We start from the raw sequence: 12,843 nt of genomic DNA on the forward strand, positions 1-12,843 counted from the left end.
CGCAGAGCCCTGCTTTTGCCTTTTGGTGCCTAGTGCAGCCCGAGCACCTGCACAACCCTGTCTCTTGCTAGGGAGCAGAGCAGTAAATTTGCAAGGTGTGGGGATGACTGTTTTCAGGGCTGTGGAGTCAGGAACAGGGAAGGGAGAGTAGTGCAGCCTATTAGGGCTGTGGAATGAGAGATTTGGACGACTGGGCTGGGGAGGTGGAGTGAAGGGTCAGGAGATTGGGGTATCAGGCAGCGGCTGGGTGCCTGGGAGATTTGGCCACTGAGGCTGGAAGATAGGGCAGGGGTCCAGGAGATTCAGGTAATTAAGACTGGGTGGAGGAGCCAGTGGCCCAATCCTGTATCACTGGGAGGCAGAGCTGAGGCTGAAGGGCCAGGGGATTGAGCCATTTGACCCAAGAGGTGGACTGGTGTTGGAGGGTGAGAGATTGGAGCTGCTTGAGTTGGACGACGCTAGGCATATGCTGCATAGGGTACTAATCAATTCAAGGCATAGTGCACCAAATTTAGAGATGCCCTATATAGCTGCATACTCTTTGTATGCCTAGGAATGGCCCTGACTCAATCACATGGGCCTCTGAAGAATATCAGGCGGGACTAGGTGATCCATCTCCTAGGCTTCAGAGTCAACTTGTTGAATAAATTACTGTGGATCTAATTTGCAGTAATTTATGGAGTGTTGTCATCTCACTGTGGAACTCTTAACAGCTCTTTCAGCCACAACCCTGGTTAGACAAGTTCTTTAATGCAAACCTTAGCTAGGGAACAGAGGTAAGAAAGGTGCCTATGAAAACAAGGGGCTTCTTGTTGCCTCCAGATCTCTCATGTGGATCTGGGCAGGGAAAAGGAGTGTGTGGGGAAGGGAAGGGGTGCAGTGTACGTTCTCATCCAGGGAGAGAGGAAAACCATGAAGGCAGAAATTTGGGGATGTTTCTCAAATTTTAAAATACCGATTTTTTTTTTCCTATTTCTCTAGTGTAGAGATAAGTCACATGTAGGTATAGTCCATATTTCCATAGGTTAAATTATCTAAATGTCTAAAAATTTTGGACGAATCAGTGTTTGGGTTCCCAACATGATAAACCTTGGAACTGATTTTGAAAAAGTGTTGGTACCCTCAATGCCTGTTGCATCCAGCAGTGTGTCAAGTTGGAAACCTCTTGATTCACTCTCATGTAGGGGTTCCAGGAGTGTGTCCGCGGCACATTTGATTACCTCTGGTGGTATACCATCCTGACCAGGGGCCTTTCCTGCTGCAATGCTGTCGATGGCTCTCTTCAGTTCATCCGCAGTCAGTTCTTGATCTAGTTCGTCCATTACTGGTAGGAGCTTGACGGCATCGAGGGCTGCGTCAACCACAACGTTCTCGTGTGAGTACAGCTCGGAGTAGTGCTCAACCCAGTGCTCCATCTGTTTGGCTTTGTCAGCGATGACTTCACCAGATTTGGATTTCAGAGGTGCCATCTTGTTCTGGGTGGGTCCTAATGCCTTCTTCATACCCTCGTACATTCCTCTGAGATTACCAAAGTCAGCACAGGTCTGGATGCTGCTGCATAACTGGAGCCAGTGGTTGTTGGCACAGCGCCTGGCTGTCTGCTGTACTGTTCTTCTGGCCTCTCTAAGTGCTTCCTGGGTACTCTGGCTCGGTGAGCGTTTGTACTCCAGGAGTGCAGCGTGCTTCTTTTCAATTACTGGAATCATCTCATCGGAGTTAGCTTCAAGCCAGTCATTCGTGTTTCTAGCTCTTCTTCCAAACACCGACAAGGCCGTGTTGTAAACTGTATCCCTCAGATGTTGCCATTTGGATGTTGCATCGGCACCCCCAGGGCCGCTGCGCAGATTTTCCTGGAGGGTCTCTCTGAACTTTTCAGCTTTCTCCGAGTTTGCCGTCTTTCTGGCGTCAATGCGGGGCCTTCCAGCAGGTTTAGAGTGGTACAGCTTCTTGGGTCTCAGCTTGAGCTTGGAGCAAACTAGCGAGTGATCTGTATCACAGTCAGCACTATGATAGCTGCGTGTCAGAAGGACGTTTTTGAAGTTATTAAGCCTAGTGATGACCACATCTAGTTGATGCCAGTGCTTCGAGCGTGGGTGTCTCCACGACACTCTGTGCTGTGGCTTCGTTTGGAAGAATGTGTTTGTGATGCACGGATTGTGGTACGTGCACAGTTCAAGGAGACGCTGTCCATTGTCATTCATTTTTCCCCACACCAAAGTGTCCTAAGCAGGAAGGCCATGAGGCCCAATCAGCTTCAACTCTTGCATTGAAGTCACCCAAGATGTACAGTTGTTCACGAGCAGGTATTTGCGCTACAGCAGCACTAAGCACGTCACAGAATTTGTCTTTTACTTCTGGTGTGGCGTACAGGGTTGGAGCATAAGCGCTGATCAGGTGGACGGGACCGGCGCAAGTTTGAAGCGTGATCCGAAGAAGTCTTTCTGATCCGCCCATGACTAAATCAACCATTTGTAGAAGGGTGTTTCTGACAGCAAAGCCAACACCATGATCTCTGGGTTCTTGTGGCTGTGCTGGAAAGAGGGTGAGGTTCCACAGGATATGCGCAACGCTAACATTGTAACGTTGTGTGAGAACAAAGGAGACAGAAGCGACTGCAACAACTACCGTGGAATCTCCCTCCTAAGCGTCACTGGTAAACTGTTCGCTCGCGTCATCCTTGGCAGACTCCAGAAGATTTCTGAGAGGGTGTACCCCGAATCGCAGTGCGGATTCTGCGCAGAGAGGTCTACCGTTGACATGGTCTTCTCTCTAAGGGAGCTGCAGGAGAAGTGCAGGGAGCAGAGAAAGCCACTCTACATAGCCTTCATCGACCTGACCAAGGCCTTTGACTAGGTCAGCAGGGATGGTCTGTTCAAACTGCTCTATAAGATAGGCTGTCCTCCACGATTACTCAAGATGATCCAGTCGTTCCACGAAGACATGAGAGGAACCATCCAATATGACGGCGCATTATCGGATGCTTTCAGAATCAGGAGCGGCGTCAAACAAGGATGCGTGCTTGCTCCGACATTGTTTGGGATCTTCTTCACACTCCTCCTGAAGCATGCCTTTGGATCTTCAACAGAGGGCATCTTGCTGCACACAAGATCTGATGGGAAACTGTTTAACCTTGCAAGGCTGAAAGCTAAGTCTAAGGTGCGGGAAGTCCTCATCAGAGATTTGCTGTTCACAGACGATGCTGCTGTAGTGTCTCACACAGAAGACCAGCTTCAAAAACTACTGGATCAGTTCTCCAAAGCGTGCAAGGACTTTGGGCTTACCATCAGCCTAAAGAAGACAAACGTACTCTGTCAGGATGTTGCTGAATCCCCATCAATCAGCATTGACAACTATACGTTAGAGGTCGTCCACGAGTTCGTTTACCTCGGGTCCACCATCACTGACACCCTGCCGTTGTACACTGAGCTCAATAGGAGGATCGGAAAAGCGGCCACAACTCTGTCCAGACTCAGGGAGAGAGTGTGGAATAACAACAAGCTGTACACTCACACCAAAATGCAAGTCTACAGAGCCTGCATCCTCAGCACCCTCCTTTATGGCAGCGAGACTTGGACCCGAGGCTGAACGTCTTCCACTTGCGCTGCCTCAGGCGCATCCTTGGAATATCAGGGAAGGACAGTTACCAACACCGCCGTCCTCAAGCAAGCTGGAATCCCAACCATGCACACCGTCCTCAGGCAGCGTCGACTCCGCTGGCTTGGCCACGTCCACAGGATGAATGATGGAAGGATTCCAAAAGACATCCTGTATGGTGAGCTAGCCTCTGGCAACAGACCTCCTGGACGCCCCCAGTTGCGCTACAAAGATGTCTGCAAGAGAGACCTCAGAGAGTTAGACATCGAGCTGGACAACTGGGAAGAACTAGCAGACGACCGCAGCAGATGGAGGCAGGGGTTACACAAGGGCCTTCAGAAGGGCGAGATGAAGATCAGACAGCTAGCAGAGGAGAAGCGAGCGCACAGAAAGCACAATAAGGACTTGCCAGACACCCACTACATCTGCAAGAGATGCAGCAAGGACTGTCACTCTCATGTGGGTCTTCATAGTCACAATAGACGCTGTAAGTGAAGTCCTCAATTGAAACTTTAAAGGGCACAATCCATAGTCTATGCAGATTCACTCTAAAATAAAGGCTGCTTTAAAACAATTAGCTATGATATTTAAAATATATTAAGAATATTCCCAAGGGCTATAATTTAATTGTAATTATTTTTAGCTACTTTTTATGTTTTGTTTTGTATATTTTGATACATTTTATCCCTCTGTTCTTGCCTTGGTGCCAAACATTTACAAACACATACCACCAATAATATTTACATATTTCTAAAAAAAAACAAGTATTTTCCAGTCTTACCTTGAGCAAATGAGGTAGTTTTCAGCATCATAATATAAAATTTGTTTGCTAAGATTTAATACATATATGTGTATTTGTTAGTGAATATTCATGTTGATTTAACACATTGTTTTTTTATTTGTAAGTGAAGGTACTGCTATTGGTCTGTTTCAGTTTCTTTGTTTGCAATCATTTCTTCTCTCCACCTGCTCACAGCAGGTAATCTGCAGATCCAAGAGTATCTGCACACTTTTGGCAAATACCATGAGAGCTTATTTTCTAATATCTGCATCTGTGTGGTGTGTCTGTCTCTCCCTCATATATTATAGTTGCGGGAGTGGAGGTTAGTTTCCCTTCCCTTTACCTCTCTTTTATAGCATATTTTTCAATTTCATTTTTATCTGAAGGTACTCGTTCATTTTAGCTTTAAGTACCATGCTTTCTGTAACTCTGCTTTGTTGTACCCTGAATAGTTCATTGATACCCAACTAAATGTCAAACCAGAAGAATTTGGAGTAGTGCTGCACAAACTTCTTCTAATTTAGTGGGAAACACCTGATTAAATTGATTTCTTGCAGAATGCTTGCATTATTGCATCTAGTCAAGCAGATATGTGTGACTGCACCCATGTCTGTACTTGTTAGTATGTGCACATGGATTTATCCTTCATAGATATATACTTTGTTTACTCAGGTTATATTCTGAATGCACACGTAATATTTGTGTGTGTATACATTTACATACATGCACACACACAAGAAACATAACATATATAAAAACACATAAAATTAATCATATGTGAATTTGATGGCCATTAAAATTTAAATGATTTTTAAAGTTAAATCCTATTTTCTACAAGTTTTGGTTTAGTTTAGTTGTCTGTCACAAGAGTGCCCATGAAAAAAGTATTACAGTTTTAAATGGGATTTTGTTAATTTAGAATCTCAACGTGTATGAATTTAATAAAACAAGAATACAGAATATGTGATTCACACATATATGCAACATAATGTGACCGTTTACTGTTTTCACAGAAGAAAATATACTTAAGCTTTGTGGAAACAGTTGACATATGCTTTGCATTAATTATTTTCTGCTTCAGACCTCTAAGAAAATGTTTTGCAGCTTACTTTTAAAAAGATTTTTTACATGTTACAAATAGTCAGCTATTCTTTCTGGTTACTTACATTTGATTACTTTCCCATTATCGCACATAATACGCAACTGTGTATTAGCATGTATAGTTCATGTAAGTATACATCTTAGAATAGGTAAAACTGATACATTCTTTTTCTAAAAGTGTAGAAATAGATGGAGACTGTTATAGCCTTTTTCTAAAAATATAGAAAGTAACAGTAACTCATAACCATCTTTTTTTATTTTCCTGACAATATCAATTGCATTTGCCAATCTCAGAAATAAGCCCACCAATAGAACAAAAATAACTCCTTTCAATAAGCTTTAAAAAATCTAATCACATTTAACAGCTGAGATTTATTTATAACTATAATTTGAGACATTAATTATGATGATATGCTGACTTCTTTTATAATTTGATGTTTCAAAGCCTGGCAGTTTTCTTTTTGGTCTTGCTAACATATGTTTGATTTGCAGAGTCTATACACTTTTTTTGTTTGTTTTTAATATGCCCAGAAGGAAAATTTCTTTCTCCCCCCTCTGTGTTTTTTAATTTTCCTCTCATTCCCTGCCCCGACTTATTTCTCCTCGCTCAGTTAATTTGAGCGATGGAATTTAATGTTTACAGTGAACTCTTGATACCATTGAAGACTGAATGCTATACTGCATATTGGATACAGTGTAAGTAGGTGCCATGGGGACTTATACTGCAAGGCCTATGCCCTTTCAACAGTGACAGGCTAAGGAAGAAGATATTTATCTTCTTAACCCTGATGTTGTGGTTATGGAAGACAACATCTGGGTATAAAAAAGTGTTTGGTTTTAGATTGTAGATTACAGCCTACATGTTTCTGAATTTATTTTCTAGATGACTCAACAGGTATCACATGAGCAGGCATTTTAATTATTTGAAATTGTGATGTAGTCCTTGCATTCTTTGGATCTGTTAGCTGTGAGTAGTCTCATTTGAAACAAAAGGACTGCTTATATGAATAAAGACTACCTGCATGAGGTAAGGTTTCCAAGATTGGATCCATATCTACGAAAACCCGCAGGTCAATTCATGATACAAGGCTATTGTTTATAAGTATTTAAAGGATAAATAGAGTCAAGTTTTGTTTTGTTTTGTATTCTTCTATGAAATTATAGCAAGTGGCAGGTTAGCCCCAAAATGGACATTTTATTATGCTATGAAATTATTGTTAATGGCCTCTTCAAGAGAACAAAAGGGCAGCACAATAAGTGACAGCATTCTAATGAGGGTGGAGGGCATTCCAGGAAAAAAAAAAAAAAGAAATTAAATCCCTTAGGTTATTTTTTTTTCAATGTGCCATTTTCTGACAGCTTATCAAGTGGTCAGTGCTTGTTTGTTTTGGCATATAGTTCATTCATTGTAGACTGTCGGTGCTTTGTTCTTCCTTGCAGTTTCCAAAACCTGATTGTGTTTATCCTAGACTGTGGGAAAAGTGTATATTCCTGTTTCCTTTATAAAAGTAAACGTTAGGTTTTGTATGAAATTTTATTTCCCATATTTTCCATTCCATTAATTATTATTGTTGAAATATGTCAGGCCTTGGCACATCCTTCTTTGTTTTCATATGATTGTACAGATTGCAGTGTCAGTATACGAACTGTTAGAAAGTGTCTCTCCCCGCCCAAAAAAAAAAAAGGCAATGGTAGGAAAGCTATTGCTTTTATTTATATATATAGCTGCAAAACATGCCAGATTGACAGCATTTAACTTAGAACCACTACTATTTAATATTTTGTCACTTCATTGTAATTGTTTTTAAAATGTAGAAGTTTTAAAGATAGCTATCAGTGTTTGCATGGTTTACCTTTCTGTTTAAAATATTGTCTATTCTATACATACCCTGTATATATCTATGCATTTTTACACGTTTTGAATTTGGTCGTTGTTCAGCAAAGCACTTAACCACATACACCGTTTAAAGGTCTAGGCATACAGTAATTAGTGATCAAACTGAAATGCTAATTCTAAGTCAAAACACTTCTTCTCATCAAAACACTTCTTCCCATCAAATACGTTATTAAGTATAACAGTTTCGGTTAACATAGAATTTGTCTGTGAAAAGTGTGCTGTGTACTGTTTTTGAATTGATGGAGGAAAAGACTCAAAAGAAGCAATAATTCCTTGTATATTTCCTGTATTTAGGTTACAGGTAATACCACGTATAACCAATAATGTGCTTCCTTTTCTGCTGCCTAGTGGCTTAATGACAGTATGCTCTATAGGAGGTTAGAGACTTCAGCCAACAGCTCCAAGCGCAGTAGATAACAAAATATTTCACATTTTTTTTTCTTTTTTCAAAGGTGGAGCCTTGAATGCATGCATTTTACAGCGCTCTGTCACAAATAGGAGACATAAATATCTTTTTAGGATAATTGACATACTTGACATTTACAGTGCTGGGCTATATGAAGTGCAAATACAGATATACGTGTGCCATAGAGTCACAGACCCAAGAGTTGAATAAGTCCTCGTGAGTTACAGTATCACAGAGTTAGAGGGGACCACAAAGGCCATCTAGTCTAACCCCCTGCCAAGATGCAGGATTTGTTACATCTAAGCAATCCAAGACAGATGGCTATCCAGCCACCTTTTGAAAAACCTCTGGTGAATGGGCTTCCACCAGCTTTCTAAGCGGTCTGTTTTAACTGCTCTTAGTTATTATAATGTTCATCTCCCTAAAAACATACATTTTTCATTATACGTGTCATATTTAGAAAAGCTGGATATGCACAAATCCTTGGGGCCAAAACTAATGCAGCCTAGAGTGCTGAAACAGCTGGCTGATGTAATTGTAGAGGCATTGACCATTATCTTGGAAAACATCTGGTGATGGTAATTGTGGCAGATCCTGGCTACCTGAGAGAAAGCCAATATAGTGCCGATCTTCAAAAAAGAGAAGGAGAATATGGGGAACTACAAACAAGTCAGCTTCACTTCCGTGTCTGAAACAGTCATGGAGCAGATCCTCATTAATCCATTTTCAAACACTCAGAAGAGTGGCAGGTGATCAGGAACAGTCAACATGGATTCACCAAGGACACATCATTCCAGATCAATCTAATTGACTTATATGATGAGATAACTGGCTCTGCGACTAGGGGAAAAGCAGTGGACATTAGCAAAGTCTCTCACAGTATTCTTGCCAGCAAGTTAAAGTAGTATGGCTCGGATGAAGGGACTATAAAGTGGATAGAAAGCTGGCTAGATCACTGGGCTCAACTGGCAGCGATCGAAGCCTCAGTGTCTTGTTGGCAGCCGATATCAAGTGGAGTGCCCTAGGAATCTGTCCTGGGTCTGATTTTTTTCGACATCTTCATTAGTAATCTGGTTAATGGGGTGGACTGCACTCTCAGCAAGGTCGTGAAGGACACTAAGCTGAGGGGGGTGTTACATAAGATGGAAGGTAGGGATAGGTTGTAGAGTGACCTATATAAATTGGAGGATTGGTCCAGAAGAATCTGATGTGGGTCAGCAAGGACAAACGCAGAGTCCTGCTGTTAGGAAGGAAGAGTCCTCAGCACTGTTATAGGCTGGAAACCGACTGATCAGCAGCAGTCCTGCAGGAAAGAACTTGGGTATGACAGTGGATGAGACGTTGGATTTGAGTCACCAGTGATACCGTTAGCCTTCCTGGCAACAAGGGCAATTGGGTTGCATTAGTAGGAGCATTGCCAGGAGATTAAGGGAAGTGATTGTTCCCTTGTATTTGGCACTAGTGATGCCACATCTGGAGTATTGTGTCTAGTTATGGGCCCCCAATACAGAAAGACAAATCGGAGCTAGTTGAGTAGAGAGCAACAGAAATGATTAGGGGGCTGGGCTCATGGCTTATGGGGAGAGACTGGGAAAACTGGCCTTATTTAGTGTTCAAAAGAGAAGAGTGATGAAGGATTTGATAGAGGCCTTCAGCTACTTGAAGAGAGGCTCCCAAACAGGATGGAGCTAGGCTCAGTGGCAGCAGATGACAGAACAGGAACAATGGTCTCAAGTTGCAGTGAGGGAGGTCTAGGTTGGATATTAGGAAAAACCACCAGAATGGCAGTGAACCACTGGAACGGGTTGCCTAGGGTAGTGGTGGAATTTTCATCCTGAGTGGTTTTTAAGTCCTGGCTTGACAAAGCCCTGTCGGGAAGTATTTAGTTGGGGTTTGTCCAGCTTGGAGCAACGTGTTGGACTAGATGATCCAAGGTCTCTCCTAACCTTAATACTCTATGATGTGATTATGTGATTCTATGTTTGTTTTTAGTACTCTTCAAAATAAATTTGTTAGCCTCTGTTAAATCAAAAACTGGAATTTGAGCTTAGCACTGAAGCTCTTCAGAACATTTTTACATTGTGTTTATTTTGTGCATATGTATATTTCTACATGCATTTTTGGTTATTTCCTGCAGACTTTACAAAAATAAAGTAGAACTGCTTCAACTTACTGAGAAAACTCATAATCATTTTTATACCTATTTCTTTCAGTGCCTATCTCGAGATGCAGCTGGAAACATAAGTATTCAGTTTCTAGGCACTGTGGTGAGTATTCAAAATCTACTACACTATTTCATGTTTTCATTAACATATAACTAACAAGAAAATAAGCTGTTGATAGGCCTGTGTTCATGATTTTTTCCCCAGTATCTGTTTTAATATGTGTGTGCTTCAAAGCAGAGGATATATAAAAACCCCATTCCAGGTATACCAAACTGCATGGAAGCAAAACTGTCCTTCAGTTAATACTACAAAATGTTTACATTCCACATTTCACTTCATAAATTAGTCTATAAACCTTTTGGTCCCTAAAAGGATAAGGCATAAGGCACACTTTCAAAAAAATAGCAACAAAGGGTCCTGTGGGACCTTAAAGACTAACAGAAAAGTTTTGAGCATGAGCTTTCGTGAGCACAGACTCACTTCAGAGTCTGTGCTCACGAAAGCTCATGCTCGGAACTTTTCTGTTATTCTATAAGGTGCCACAGGACCCTTCATTGCTGTTACAGATCCAGACTAACACGGCTACCCCTCCGATACTTTCAAAAAATAAGAGATTTTAAACTTGTGATCTCTTGGAATTTATTCAGATTTCAGTCCATTTTATCTGGTTTCTTTTCTTCCCCCAGTCTCAGCTCATTCATTGATATTCTGTACATCAGCATGAGTGGCCCTCCTTCATCTCAGCAAACCATAATATTATAACCAAGACTATCTCCCAGGATAGGGTAGTTTCGCTAAGAGTGCTTGCCAACCTTAGAATTTGTGGGGTGTGCGAACTGGACTGTGGCATTGCTTTGACTGGATGCAAAGGGAGTGCCCAGCTCTCTCAGCCAATGTTGTGTGGATTCAGCACACCCTTCATTTCATGTGCATTTGCTTTAAGTGCAAGTCACTTTAGCGTTGCTGGTAGGAAAAAAAATACATGTGTAGTACCCAGAGGTACTGAGACCTCATCTGGAGTGAGCGAAGTCTCTTCTCTACAGCCTCAGCTGAGAGCCAGCTGACCTTGAGCTCATGTGGTAGAGTGCAGGGCTTTAGTCTCTATGCTTGCAGGTTCTACCCCTGGGGCCGGCAACCCGGGTCTGTCAGCATTACACATGGATGGAAACCAGCAAAATCTGTCAACCCTACATGTGAACAATAGTAAACAAAGTGTCTAATGGGCCACACACAGAGCCCCAATGTAGCATGTAGCCCTTGGAGTATAGGTTGCCCACTAGTGCGGTACATCTTTGTCTGAGCCCAGGAATGATTTCTTTCACTCTGTACTCCTCATCTTCAAAGCATTGTAGTAGTCATCCCCCCAGCTAAGGTGGACTAGATGACGTTAGCTTTTTTCAGTAGGTGATTCAAAGCACTGCCTCTGTCATCATCATCTCACTCTATCCTGAGGAGCTGAGGGGGCCGCTTCCACAGCTCTCCCTCAGTTTTTGCTGGCCTGCAGAATTAATAGACTAAGAATCAAAGACAGATCTCTAGAGTGGGGTAACTAAGCAATAGAACTGATCTTTTACCTTTTCCTTGTGTCTTGGGTACTCATCCAAGAGATGGAAAACAAAATTGTGTGTTAAGTGATGGATGCTTCTAAATCTACATACTCTATATCAAAATGGTATGTTAATTCTGTCACTGTTTAAAGTGGTACCAAAGGTGCTATAATTTTGTTTTTTCACCCTAATTATACACTTAAGGCTTTGAACAGGTAAAAAAGTAAAAGTAAACTTCCTGTAATTACTTCTGCTTATGGATCGTGATTTTACTTGGATATCATTGATTACCAACCACATTAGTGGTGTTTAACAATCTGTAAACAGTGTCTTATAGGGTTTTGGCAATGGTCACTTGCTTCACAGGAAAGGATGTTGCTCCATGGCTGGTCTGACAGCCTCACCTCAGCAAAATATTATTCTTCAAACTATCAGAGAGCTAGTCTGTATCTTCGAGAACAACAAGAAGTCCTGTGGCACCTTATAGACTAACAGATATTTTGGAGCATGAGCTTTCCTGGGCAAAGACCTGCTGCATCTGACAAAGTGGGTCTCTCCCCATGAAAACTTATGCTCCAAAATATCTGTTAACCTATAAGGTGCCACAGGACTTCTTGTTCTTCTTCAAACTGTGTGACATAAGCAAGCGAACACATCTTGGTTGATTAATAGTAAGAAATCAAAGTGAGCTTTAATCAAAACCCTACCTCTGAGCATCTGCAAACTTTGAAATGTACTCGGCAAATCCATGGTAGTGACTTTCTTTTTATTTAAGTGGGATGCATGCAAACTGATACTAATTAGCTCACACTGCTTTATCTGGTCTGCATCTGTTCAGAAAGCCTAATAATTATTTAATGAAGACAAGAAAACCACCAGAATATGTTTTTGGAGAGGGAGGTGCAGAAGAGCTTAAAAGTATGCACTATCAGGCACTTAATACGATGTAATATAAACTAGTCTTGACATGTTTCTTGTTGGCTGAACATAAAGAGAGAATGTTAATCAGTAGATGAGAGAAACGATAATGGAAACAAACCTTTTTATAAGTTTACTATCCAGACTACATGTAAGATATTTTCAGCGTTTGGAAGCAAACTTGATCATCTTGTGCTGCAGAACTGGCTAGCCATCCTGAGGTGTGGCATATGAAAATTGGAGAGTTGCAGGATGAAGAAAAAGCATTCGGGACATTGTCTCCTTTGCAAAGTGGGTCTTTACCAGTCTCATTGTCTGTCACAATCTTTCCTGCTGCTTGGTCACTCTTCCTGGTGCCCATGCTCCTGTCCATTCTTTTTTCCTTGTCACCTTCCTTCCCCATGCCTTTGTTCTTATTAATTAATATTGTGCAT

General features: G+C 41.7%; 1 protein-coding gene across 3 annotated transcripts in view; it reads left to right on the top strand.

The window, feature by feature from the left end:
- The window catches only part of PCCA (propionyl-CoA carboxylase subunit alpha), a 469,473-nt gene that overhangs the window by 378,186 nt on the left and 78,444 nt on the right, over nt 1-12,843 (top strand). For all 3 annotated transcript variants that reach the window (XM_074989641.1, XM_074989649.1, XM_074989656.1), the window contains one exon: nt 9,993-10,046. In XM_074989641.1, coding sequence (XP_074845742.1) covers nt 9,993-10,046 — 54 coding nt within the window. The remainder of the gene's footprint in view (nt 1-9,992; nt 10,047-12,843) is intronic.

This window comes from Carettochelys insculpta, chromosome 1 (genome assembly GCF_033958435.1).
Source record: "Carettochelys insculpta isolate YL-2023 chromosome 1, ASM3395843v1, whole genome shotgun sequence".
NCBI classification, from domain to species: Eukaryota; Metazoa; Chordata; order Testudines; family Carettochelyidae; genus Carettochelys; species Carettochelys insculpta.